This window comes from Equus quagga, chromosome 9, assembly GCF_021613505.1.
Source record: "Equus quagga isolate Etosha38 chromosome 9, UCLA_HA_Equagga_1.0, whole genome shotgun sequence".
Lineage (NCBI taxonomy): Eukaryota > Metazoa > Chordata > Mammalia > Perissodactyla > Equidae > Equus > Equus quagga.
Genome location: NC_060275.1, coordinates 107298082 through 107311751, shown reverse-complemented (window position 1 = coordinate 107311751; position 13670 = coordinate 107298082). Strand labels below are relative to the sequence as shown.

Sequence of the window (13670 nt, the reverse complement as noted above, 5' to 3'; positions counted from 1 at the left end):
ACACACACACACACTCACAAGAAGATGTGGTACACACATACATACACACACACACACTCACAAGAAGATGTGGTATACACATACACACACACACACACACACACTGGAATATTATTCAGCCATAAAAAAAGACAAAATCGTACCATTTGCAACAACATGGATGGACCTTGAGGGTATTATGTTAAGTGAAATAAGCCAGAAAGAGAAAGTGAAATAAGCCAGAAAGAGAAAGACAAATGCTGTATGATTTCACTCATATGTGGAAGACAAACGAACACACAGACAAACAGAACAGTTTAGTGGTTACCAGAAGGGAAGTGGGTTGGGGGTGAAGGGGCGCATTTATATGGTGACTGACAAATAATAATGTACAACTGAAATTTCACAATGTTATAAACTATTATGACCTCAATAAAAAAACCCCAAAAAGATAGCTCTCTGCTCTGCCTATTAAATTTACTCCCACATCTTTATCTAGATTCTCTCTCTTTCACTAACCTGAAGGGCAAACAAGTGGAGCAAGATGCTTTCACACATCTGACTTGGCTTCACTAAGAATATCCACCCTAAATTTATGCAATGACACATGGAGAGTGATGCCAGTTCTCCCAGCCCTGTGGTGAGCTGTTGTCACCTCCCAACGTTCCCAGGATGCGGCCAAGACAGAGCCAGCATGACCGTGCCATGAATGATGGTGCTGTCCTCTGCGGGCACCATCAAGCAGCTCGGAAAGGGCAAGGCCCCCTCCAGGGGCCGCTCTGCTGAACTTGACTCAACACCCAGTATGAACAATTTCCTGTGGCTTTTTTCATCCTTATCTTAGATAGCTCAAGAGCCTATGGATTATTCTAGTTAGATGTCTTTATAAAAGTACCTCTTGCAGGCTTTATTGCCATAGAACAGAGGAAAAAAAGCCTGGCAATGTAGTCGAGGAGGTTAGATAAATGAAATGTGCTGGAGTCATGAGGGAGAGAGAAAAGTCAAAACCAGGAAAAGAGAGGGGAGCAGCTGCCCACCTGGGTCACCCTCAACTCAACCTCTCAGTGGGGAAAACTGTCAGGATCTCCTCACGGGCTGTTCCATGGAGGTCTGGAAGGCCTCCTCCCTTATGAGGAATGCTTCCCCAGCAGGTAGGAACTCTTGGCTTCCAAGGACTACACACATCCTATTTATGCCGGCTCATTCAGACCGGGTGCCATGTCTGATCTGCTGACTACAACACTGCCCACACTTCCCTGTGTAAGTACGATGGAAATTTCTCTACCAGAAGATCCAGATGTTCATTAGAGGTTCAAAACTTCAAATGCAAAGACCTCCTGGCAGCTACACCGACAGTCACACACTAGTGTATAATTAAGTCACATGTCGGTGGAGGTCAAAGCTACTTAGCAGACGCAATTCAAACGCTTGAATGTTTACATTTTCTTGCTAATGTTTACGTGAAATGATACGCCTCTATCCTACTTCTACTTCCAACTTTTTACCAATTAAAATTTAACTCCTCTTTAAAAGATTTCGTCTTCTTGAATACTTCCCTAATCATTCCAATCCACAGCGAGCTCTCTCCCGGAGAAGCTGTGTCCTTGTTCCTTAAAGAGATTATAGCACTCCATGATTTAATTTATCAGTTGAGTGGGATGCCTTAACTCCCAGCAATGCCGTGAACTGAGGGCAATGCCCACGTCTCTGCGTCTGTGTCTCTCTGGCCCGGTGCTCCAGTTCCGAGCCTTGCTTGGGCCTAACTTCCAGAATATAAGTTGTAAGTGAAGTTGGATCAGTTCTTCAGAGCTCAGAAGACACTGTTACTGGCTGGGTGAGTCATAATGATCTTTGATGTTGCTTCACTGTATGAGGCATGAAGACAGGAGGGTATCAGTTTACAGCGAATGCAGAAAAAATCAGAGCAGTCTACACTGTACTGCCAAGAGCACCACCTGAGCCACCTCCTGCAGGAAGTCTTCCCTGAGTGACTAAATGTACAGCATCCTGTGCCATCCCTCATAGGTTTCCAGCACTTAACAGACACTGAGCTCCCATGTGTACTGTGTAGAAGAACGGTCAAGTGACTACATTTTCCATCGGGAGATTGTAAAGAAGTCAAGAGGCAATGACAAGATGGCATGACAAAATGTTGAGTGTCACAATGGGGCGAAAATAGGATGATGTGGGATGACAGAGGAGGAGGGAGCTTAACCCCTTTTGGGGGTGAGCTTTTGGGGTGGGGAAGCACTGAAGAATACCAAAAGGATTCCTGTCAAAGTCTACCTAAGGTGAGACCTGAAGGACGAGTTGGCTAAATAAGGAAGAGGGAGTAAAACTCCAGGTGGAGAGACCCATAAACCTGTGAGGACACACCCTAAGGTGACCCTCAATGAGTTACACCTTCTTTAATCCTACCAGTATGAGTGGGACCTGTGACTTCCTTCTAGCCACTGAGAATATGGCAAAGATGGTGGGATGTCACTTCTGTGCATACGTCACATTATATAAGACTCAGTCTTAGGAGACTGGATCCAGAGATTCTTCTGCAGGTCTTGAAGAAGTCATGTTGAGGGAGATCCCGGGAGGGCGTCACGTGGTAAGGAACTGGGTAGGGGGCCTATAGGAGCTGAGAGCAGCCTCGGGTGGCAACCAGCAAGAAAACAGGGACCTCAGTCCCACAACTGTTGAGAACTGGATTCTGGCGCCACCTGAGAGTGGAAGAGGACCTCAAACTCCAGAAGGATTGCAGTCCCAGCGGACACTTATTGCAGCCTTGGGAGACCCTGAGCAGAGGACCCAGCTAAGCGGTACCTGGACCCCTGACCCATAGATACTGTGCAATAATTAAGGCATGTTGTTAAAGCTGCTAAGCCTTTGGTAGTTGGTTACACAGCAATAGGAAACAATTACCTCTGCGTGCCATCTCTACCTTATTAGATATTTCTATCTTAATCCCTGGCCAGTTAAAATTCCTTAAGAACAGAAGAGTATGTTCTTTACACACTTTCCGTTGCTGAATGGCCTCGAGGTGATACCTAAAAACTCGTCAAAGGTATGGACTGAAGGTCTGTGTCCCTACCCCCAAATTCTCATGTTGAAGTCCCAACCCCCCAGTGTGATGGCATTTGGAGGTGGGGCCCTCGGGAGGCGATTAGATTTAGATCAGGTCGGGAGGGTGGGGCCCCCTGATGGGATGAGCGTCTTTGTAAGAAGAGGAAGACAGATCAGAGCTCACTCTCTCTGCCAAATGGGGGCCCAGCAAGAAGGCAGCTGTGTGTAACCCAGGCAGAGGGTTCTCATCCTAACGGTGATGCTAGCGCCCTGATCGCAGGCTTCCAGCCTCCAGGACTGGGAGAAACGAAGGCCTGTTGTTTAAGCTGCCCCGTCTATGGTATTTTATTATAGCAAGCCGAGCTGACTAACACGGTCAAACTGCAAGATCCAGCTCTCTCTTTCCCTCCTCCTCTCTCCCTCCATTCCTTTCTCCTTCTATTTTTTTTTTTAAACAAAAAATTCCTTGGTTAAAAACAATGTAATTTAAGTGGAAACTTTAAAGAACTTCTCTGCGGCACTGCTACTTGTCGAGTCAGGAGGTTCACGTGTGAATAAGCCCACAGAACATCCATAAACCCAAAGGCCAGCCCGGGGCTGCCTGCGTTTGTGTGTCCAGGGTCAGTCACATTTCTGTCTTTGCTGTGTGATAAGATACCGGAGGGGGATACGGGATGAGAGGGGAAGGCCACTGAGGTTTCTGGCAGTTCCTTGATATGGGGAGAAGAGGCCACACGCCTAATTTTATGGCTAATTTTTGGTGTTCTGGCCAGACTGCCCAATGCTTGGCTCCTGTCTGGAATAAGGGGTAAGGGCCTCAGTCACACCAACATGTTCAAAAAGTAGATTTTACTTGGCTTTCCACGCTGGATTTTGGGGAACCTACAGAACTTCAGACTGACTGCTGGCCTCCTGCACAGCTGCTGTGGTGCAGGGTAACATCCAGCATTTGAGTCATGGAAAGTTAGAAGGGTCTGGGGTCTCACTTCTTAGATGCAGGAGGCTGCCCAGCACTTCCACGGCACTGAGGTCCTCACCTGCCAACGTCTGTTGACAGTTTCAATGAATGTGCACCATAAACACTTAGGGTACCATGTTTCCATGTGTCCCCCAACGAAAACAAAGTCCCTGAAAAGTCAAGACTGCAAATAAAATATTAACTGTCTAGAAGACAAAAGATTATGGTGGGCATCATAATATTAGTCTCTTCCTCAAGTTAAAAACAACTGGTTGACAGTAGCATAGAACATGGAACCTCGCAGCATCTTTCGGGGGCTTGGTGGAGTGCGTGTTCTTTCTCTGTAATTTTACCTTCGTCTTCCCCAGCTGCCACTCGCTGTTGGTGGCGTCGTAGAGCTGCAGCAGGGCTGTGCACTTCCCCCTGATGTCCTCGGGCAGAGCCACATTCCTCATCAGCACTTTATACCTGCAACAGAAAGACGCCCCACGTCACCTCTTGCTACCGTTCCCTCTTTTCCCAACCCCTTTGAAAAGAGAGAGGATCCATGGCCCCGACTTGCCTTTTGTAAAAATCCTGAAAGGGTCTTCGGACCGCGTATCCGGCTTTGCGGATCCTCACCGTCTCCAGCATCCCGGAGTACCGCAGCTGGTTTAGCACAACCGCCTGGTCAAACTGGTCTGGCATCTAAAACATGCGAAAGGGAAGATGATCAAGTTAACAAGGCCACCTGCCACCTCCACTATTGTTTGACACACACACACCTTGAACCTACACAAAAAACACAGAAAATGAACCCCACCCCCATGTACCCATCACCCAGTTTCATAAACCATCACCCCATGTCAATCCCGCCCCATCCATGAGCCCACTTAGTCTTCCTCTTGGATTTTTTCAAGCAAGTCCCAGACATCACACCACTTCATTAATAAAGATTATCGGTAACATTTTTTAACATAACCACACCACCAAATACCATCTTAAAAATATACTAATAATTCCTTAATATTAATATCCATGCTCAAATTTCTGACGGTTTTACAAATATCATAAATGCATCACCATTTTTAATACTGTTTCCCAAAAAATCTAAAGTGTCGTACAAATGTCACTTTACTCTTTAAACTTCAATTTCCAAGGTATTTTTTAGATAATAATACAGTAACCCAGTGAGGGACTGGGGGGAGGAGAAAGGACGCACCACTGGAGAAAAGAGAGAAGAATGAAAAAGAATTTTAATTTTCTCAGTTTCTATTGGATACCCCATTTACTGAGGGCTCCACAGTATGATCACTAAATAAATTAATCGCAGAACACAGAAATTAAAGACAGAGGACATCAAACCCAGACCAAATGTTCTGAAATGTATTCTCTTACTCGCTCAGTCGCCAAACAAGCTGGCATTGCTGACAGGACAATAGCCTTTCAGGGGAAAGCCCAAAAGTAGGCCATTTCCCATTGACGGCTTTTTGGGCAGTGATTAGTTTTTTAATCCAAGCACACACTCCCTTTAATTAATTTGTATTTTCTTATCCTACACAACTGTGCATAAAACAACTGAAAAATAGTGCCACAGGACAGAAAGACATTGTTAAAAAAGTGCAAAAACTGGAAAGTGGCTTAAATTTGTGACCCTTAAAAACACAGTCATTAACACAAAATTAGGCTTAAAGCCCTGTTATTCTGTACGCTTTCCAAACAAGAGGAAAATAAATGGAAAGAAGTCTCTGCAAATCTCCTTTCCAGCTTTGGACGGTGAGCTGCCGTCATCTCCAGCAGGCTGACTCCTCTTAAATTTAATCTCTTCTACAAATGCTGTGGTCAAATTGTCTTTACTCAGCAGTATTCTATACAAGGACAGCCAAGAAATTAGGGCAAACTTCCAAAGAACTGTGGCTCACAGGATTTTAGTCTCGACTATTTAAAATACCCTTAGAAATGTTGAGAAGGACATAAAAACACGAAAACAAAATTACCGTTGGTTACTCATATCTTATCTTTGGATTAAAAAATGAGAGGGGCAACTGTTCTGCAGCCATTTCGTTAAAATGCTTCCGTTCTATTTATTTGGCAATATAATCCGACCAGTAGGAATCTACAAGGAGTAGGACAGAACCAACATAAAACAAACCCCGAATACAGCATCAGACTTGGTCAACTTTGTCAAATTCATAATCGGAGAAATCTTCTCATTTACTATTTAATCATTTGATGCTCAAAGACTTTTAATAAAAAATCTCTCTCAAGCTTTTGGCACTCCTGACTCCTACTGTTTTTCCTTGCTTCTTTTCTTCCAATCTCTATTTAGCAGCCCGTGCAATTTTTTAGTTTGGCATTAGAGTTATTAAAACATCCTAAAAAATATTACTAAAGGGACACCCCATCCCAAAAAGTTCAGCTGCACTTACCATCTTCCAGGCTCTCTGAGGAGCATTCCACCTTCTGTTTGGCTCTCAGGCCAAAATTCATATGGAAAACAACTGCCACACTGACCTTTGCGCTGCAGCTAAAGACACTGAACAATAATGAACACCATTCCAGTGCTTTAAAAAGTGCTCGGTCGCCATGACAACCCCTCCCATTCTTGGGCTAATTAGTGTGGTGTGGTTGTAGGATTTCATACAGCCCAGGGAGGGGAGGGAGAGACCCACCAGGAGTGGCCGCTCTTTCCAGGCTCCCATTGCGATTGTGTTTCTGCCCCTTCACAGAAACTGAACCAGGGAAGGGGGATCCATAGGCAGATTGTCGCCATGGGCAACCCACACTGCAATCACGAGGGGGGTAAGCCTGTATTTCCATTGGTGGTTCTTTTTTAGTTTCGACTTCCTTTTCTGGTGAATTTAATGTTCAAAGATGACACAGCTGGAGGCTGGAAAAGTCACAACGTAAAGGCATGTTGCCTTTCAAAACTTCGCTAATGCACTCCAGTCTTCACTGGTAACTAGTTTTCCAGAACCAGTGTTCCCTCCCACAAAGACTGCCTGCAGGGTGTAACAGTGAAGTTTTGATGGCAACAAATGGGGTGTATTTAGAAGTAATGGCCATAAACCAGGGCAATTACAGTCACAGAAGTCTGGTCACGACCCATTTACTGAATATGAAATTATTAAACACCTATGTGTAAGGTTTTGCAATTCACGCTTGGGGAGGATTAGAACAGAAAGAGGTGGGGGCTAGATTCCTTTTAGTCGTTAGTCAACATCCCCCACCAGAGAGGTACATTTGTGACAACTGATGTACCGACACTGGCTCATCAGAATCACCCCAAGTCCACAGCTGACATGAGGGCTCACTCTTGGTAACGTACACTCTGTTGGTTTTGATGAATGTACGATGACACGTATCCGCCATCAGGGTACCATACAGAGTAGTGTTGCTGCCCTAAAAATCCTCTGTGCTTAGCCTATTCATCTCTACCTCCCCTCAGCCCCTGGCAACCACTGATCTGTTTACTGTCTCCATAGTTTCTTTTTTAAGACAACTTTTTAGGTTCACAGCAAAATTGCAAGGAATGTACAGGGATACCCCTCATATCCCTGGCTCCCACACACGCGCTGGCTGTGTTTCTAATGACCCTGAAATTTAGGAAGGTGACTGGTATGCCAAATATCACTATGTATAGAGTAGAAAGCTAGACATAAAACCATATTAAAGATGATAAGTTCCTTGGGAACACAGGAGAAAGAAAAATACTGAGGTGGTAGAGTTGGTGCATGAATTTGAACCCAGGTCTGACCCAGACTTGGGGCTCTTAGAACTGACTGTCCACTGCTGAAGGGGAAGGGCATTCCACACAGACAACGCAGCGCGAACCAACCGTAAGAGGCGGAAAAGGAAGCTGGCATGTTCAGCAGTTAGTCTTGGGCAGAATGGGGGAGATGGGGAGGGACCTGGGCTGACGGTGGACACTGAGTTTGGTGGCCATTTGTTGAGTAAGGAGTCACCTAGGGCTCGGAGCAGGGGATGAGTGTGGACAGGCCTGTGCTGTAGAAGGATTCTCTTGCTGGCAGTGGCAAAACTGGAAACCAGACCAAAGGAATGGCTGGGTGTATTCTGATATCATGCACACCATGAAATATTATGGAGTCATTAAAAAATAAGACCAAATTAAAGATGTACCAATTGACTCAAGCCTTTTGCAAAGTGACTGAGAAAAGTATGAATAACAATCTCATTTTTGTAAAGCAAACAAGGACTTCATCCCCCCCAAAAGTGCTCTATGTAAGTACATGTGCCTGAATATATACATGTAGATATGCATGTGCAGGAAAGCATAGAAGGATACGTGCTAGGCCATTACTGAGTCGAGCACACTGCTATGGGTGGTGAGAAGAAGAGACAGCTAAGGGAAAAGGGGGAAATTATTTTTTACAAGGTGAAAAATCAGATGCAGAATGAATTCTTGAGGTCCTGCATGGAATAGGGTGAGCGGAGAGAGAAACAGGGAGAGCAGGTGAGATGCTTCTATAAGAGTAAAGTAGAAAACAACCCAAATATCCATCAAATGAAGAATGGATAAACAAAATGTGCTCTATCCACAAAATTGAATATTATTTGGCCATAAAAAGGAACGACGCACTGATACATGGTGCAACATGGATGAGCCTTGAGAACATTATACTAAGTGAAAGAAGCCAGTTACAAAAGACCACGTGTTCCCCGGTTCCATTCATATACAATGTCCAGCACAGGGAACTCTGCAGAGACAGAAAGCAGAGTGGTGGTTGCTTAGTTTGGTGGAAGAGATGGGGATCCAGAGAGGCGGAGAGCCAAAAGGTAAGGGGGATTCTTTTTGAGGGAATGAAAATGTTCTAAAATTGACTGTGATGACAGCTGCACATATCTGTGAATATATGGAAAACCACTGAATTGCACACGTTGAGTCAATTGCATGGTACGTGAATTAAATTATCTCAGTAAAGCTGTTAAAAAAAAAAAAAGAGTATCTTAGAAGCCAGAGACACAGAGCCAGTTACAATGGATAAGAAGAAACGGACACAAAAGAAAGTTTGCATCCTGGAGACAGGACTAATTATATTTACTTTCAGGGACCTTAATTCTACCAAAAAATTAGAAACACTTTCTTTCTACCATCTGAAAAAATAACATTTCAGAATGCCCAGACAAAACAAATGACTGATAACAGAGCATGCTAAGCCCTCCACAAAAATCAAGTACCAGCAAGCCCTACCTTCTACAAATTAAAATCCAAATAAAGGGCAACAGAGGTAGGTGCTGGCAAACAGGGACACAGGACAGGGCAGGGGCTTTACAACAGAGACAGAAAGAAATGCATTTATGTGTTCATGAATCTGATTGCCCTGAGCATTACCTAGCCTTCCATAATTTCATCAATATTGTATCAAGACCGTAAGAAGTAAGACAACGGACTTGGAAATAGCCGCCTGACTATAGTACAGGGACAGTCAATCTGTGTTTATTTAATTAAAGAAATCAGAATGAGTTTATTATCTACAAACCCTTAAAGTCCTAATGTTTTTCAGCATTTGAGAGATCTTAACAGAAACCAAGCGAAGAGGCCAGGAAGGGGAGGTGGGGGTAGGTATCCAGCCTGCCACACGCAGGTCCACCGGGCTTGGTGGGGGCCAGCTAAGACTTCGGGGAGAAGGTACTTCTTCTCTCTGACAAAAGAGGGACACTGATGACGTACTCTATCAGCAAGACTCTGGGTCAGGTGATGGTGGCGAATCCAGAACACCACTGCTGAGGTGAGACCCACCTCATGCCTCAGAGTCTCCGAAAAGAACAAATATATAACACTTGTCACTCTACTGAGAGGGGAGGACAAGCCAGATAAGGAGGGAGGGCTGGCACATAGCTGATTCTTATTTCACTCTGCCATCATCCATTGTTACGTAATATCACTTCACTTGGCTTGATGAGATCAAATTTTTAAAAATTTGCTTTAAGGGGGGAAACAAGTCTCTCTAGAAGAAATGACAGGCTTCCTCTGACTATAAATTTGTAAACTGACCATCATATAAATCACTGTAATATCCTTATGCCCCACCTTGTGCCAAAGAGGAATTAAGGCAAGATAAAATAAACAGAGTGATTAAAAGAGGAAAAAGAGTAGAAAATGCACTGTATTACCCCTTTTGCTTTGGCTGACAGGAAGCTCAAAGTTAAATTTAATTCTCAATAACTGTCATTAACAAGGTATTTCATTTTGCCTTAATTTTTGAATGACTCTTCATAGATGTTCATCAACAGATGTCTCAATTCCTTTAAGAAGCATATATTATTTTTAAAGTCTGGGGTAACAACCGTAAAAATGTAATGTTAAAAACATTATTTTTTTTAAAAAAAGAATTCTATTATTCTCCCCTCAAAGATCTGCTCTTGATTATGCACAAGAATTTCAAATCCTAGTTTAGCAGTATGCAGGCACCAAGTACTCTTTTGTTTGTGTGTGTGAGGTACCGTTAGCAATCCTTCCATTCATATAGCACTTGAACACAGACACCTGATGGGGTGGGTCACGTGGGTACCACTATTCCATTTTGTAGATGAGGAAACCGGAAGTGGGCAAGGCTAAAGGACTTGTTTAAACCAGTTTTGATATCTGTTTAAATCAAACAATTAGAGAAGTTAAGTCTCAAAGAGCTGTGCCTTCCTGAAAACTAGCGTGAATCAGACTTGCACACATCAAACCCTATTTTCCTAGTGACAGGTTATAAAATTGGTGGCGCACTTCCATAGGATATAATTCTCAAATGAATGAGTAGGAAACTTCTTTAGGGAACAGATGACGGGGGGCCCTAGGCAGAGAATGTGCCCTTTATCGTGGCAACCCCAGGAGCACTCCATCTTCTGGGAGCACGGAGACCTTCTCTGAAGATTTTGGCACTAGGCGGGGCCTTGGGGACCAAGCCGCAGGTGCTGACTTGGTGTAAATACATGTGATATAAAAATTGCAGTTCTAAGGGCCACAGCCACATGGTTGACTACACGTGAGTCCAGCCAAATATCTGCACGTGGAAACAACTCGTGAACAGAGGAAACCTTTTGGGAAATCAAATAGCAAACTCTGAGCAAAGCCATCTCTGGTCACTGCGGTCCCATTAACACAGAAGACGAAAGGCCAACAACGTCCTGACTTGGCGTCCCAGCCGCAGATAACTGACAGAGAATTCAAATGTTCGTTGACCTACTTGTGGCTGCAACTCCACTTGGATCTCTTCCTTTCTCCTTGGGTACCTGCCAAGGGCGGGTGTTCGAGAAGAGTCGATACACAACAGCAGAAAGAGGGACAGACTCGCAATGCACTGAACTGCATCCCGTGGAAGGAGCCCGCATGTGACAAGATATTTAATAAGAGCTGCTTTGGCTTTAACAACAAATCCCAAATACAACTTGATAATTCACGTGGGGGCTTCTGAACACAGGCTGTAATTTATTTCTAGAATGAGTCCTTCCCTCTCTTTTGGGGAGAGAATTTATTCAAAGTCTAAACACAAAACACTTGAAATGATCACAGTGTCGTGGAGATCAGGTAAAAGTAGGCATTACTTATTATTTTAATCAATCTGAAGTATTTTTGAAGAACCTTCGTAGACCGAACAACCAAATGTTATGTACAGGATGCACGAGAGCAAACTCAGTCCCTGCTCGGCCCGACAAACGCAGGCTCCCTGGCACCCATCGTCTTAGAACGAAGCACGGCAGCGGGCCCTGGGCCTGGCAAACGGGTCCTCGAGCACAGAGCAACCAAACATGGCATGTGAGCGTCATACCAACACTTGTCTCATTGCCCTAACTGAGCAGCTTCATAAAAAATTCTTTTTTAATCTTTATATCTTCCAAGACTTAACCCTTCCACTGGAAGATTGTTTCTCAAAGTGAGAATATATAACATTCTAAAAGAAAATTAACGAGTTCTACTTTTTCTCATTCTATCTTTTTAATGGATCCTGACCAAATACTGCAAACTTTATTTACATACGTATTAGGTCTGCAACTGGGGGACTCCATACATAGTCCATATTATGGAGGATTAGCTCTTGGCATCCTAAGAAATATAAAACAAGTTGATTATTTAGCAAAAAGAACCATGACCTAATTCTTTATTTTGATCGGGAACTCTTGTGCAGTGGGAGAGGGTCTACATACAGAGAGGACGTCATATATTAACGTGTATTTGTGTGTGCACCACCATTATGCGCTCCACCTCCACCTTACTCAACTGGAAACACTAACCAACCTTCTTTTCGAGAACCCTTCATCAACTTTAAGAAGATTACAGAAGAGCTTACCAAAAGTCAACAATGTTGCACTCATGACCTATCATTCCCAGATCCGTATTGAGCGAGAAAGTCTTGACAGGACTCCTGTCTCCACCTCTTGCTAATTAACAACAACAACAAAAAAAAAAAAAGGGAAAAAAGATGCAAGTCCTCTTGATTTTCATTTGCTGTCTGTTAACTCTCAAAAGCAGTTAACAAATTTTGGAGAGAAGTTTATCATGCTTTGAATAGTTTTCAAAAGCATGGTTACTAGAGCAGCAATATAATTTTCCTGACCTTGAACAGACAGTAAACAGAAGCCAATTAAACCAGCAACAAAGGTTCTTTGTACTTACATCAATTATTTCTCTCCCGGGCTGTTAAACATTTTACACAGTTGTTGCCACTTGCTGATTTTCCCATTTTGAGAAAAGAGGCAGAGACTAATTTCCCCTGGAGAAGAGGCAACCCCCTCCCAGGTGAGCAACAGGAAGAAACAGGTTACATGAGTGGCAAGAGCTGTGAGCCAGTTCTGGAGGTCAGAGCAGAGAGGATGGAAATTTCTCGCTCACCAAGCACAGCCTTGACACCACACCCTTCCCAGCCAACAGTTATCACCCTAAGCGAGGAAAACTTGAATTCTGCTACAGCTGGAAGCTGTTGGGCTCACCTTGGGTCCACACAAATCCCGACTACTTAATGAGAAAGGAAAAACTTAAACATAAAGAATGCACGTGCACACACACGCACAGACACGAAATCTTTCTAAGGCATAGCTTCAGCCATGTCACACCCTTCTTCACAAACTACCAGCCCATGCCAGATTAAGACAAAGCCTTCAATTGCACATTCGAGGCCCCCACAATATGGCTCCAATCTACCTTCCCCATCAATCCATCCCTACACGAACCCTACGTTTTAGGCAAATTATAGGTAACTCTAGCTGTTTCTTAACTAAAACCTTCACTTCCCATCTTATCTCAGCTGAGGCCGGTCTCTCCACTTGAAATGCTCTCCTGCTGTCTCTAACTGTTGACTTCCAAGGATCTTTCAGGGGTCTCTCAAATACTCCTGCCTCAATAAAATTGTTCCTGATGTATCTCACTGGCGCCATCCGTGACCATGACCATGCTCTTCCTCGTGTCACGTATTTTCGTACATTCATTAGACATAGCCATGTGAACTCCCCATTAGATTATAAATTCCTTCAGGGTAGGAGCTGAATTTTACGAATTTCTCACTAAATTGCTTACCCTTGGACCTGACACCTCAGATACGTACAGGCTTATACTGCCGTACTGCATAAATGTGGTTCTGTTTACAGCTGTTTCTAATGTACTTGTTTGGCCACAACTTAGAAACAGTATCAAAAGCAGAGTACATGAAAAACCAAATTGATAAGCTGGATTTCATTAAAATTATAACTTCTCCTC

At 43.8% G+C, this 13670-nt stretch overlaps 1 protein-coding gene across 1 annotated transcript in view; it reads right to left on the bottom strand.

The window, feature by feature from the left end:
• The window catches only part of MYO10 (myosin X), a 209897-nt gene that overhangs the window by 35529 nt on the left and 160698 nt on the right, over positions 1 to 13670 (bottom strand). Inside the window, exons 20-21 of the mRNA XM_046671550.1 lie at positions 4554 to 4678; positions 4345 to 4459 (exon numbers count right to left, since the gene is read on the bottom strand). Of these exons, the coding sequence (XP_046527506.1) occupies positions 4345 to 4459; positions 4554 to 4678 (240 nt within the window). The remainder of the gene's footprint in view (positions 1 to 4344; positions 4460 to 4553; positions 4679 to 13670) is intronic.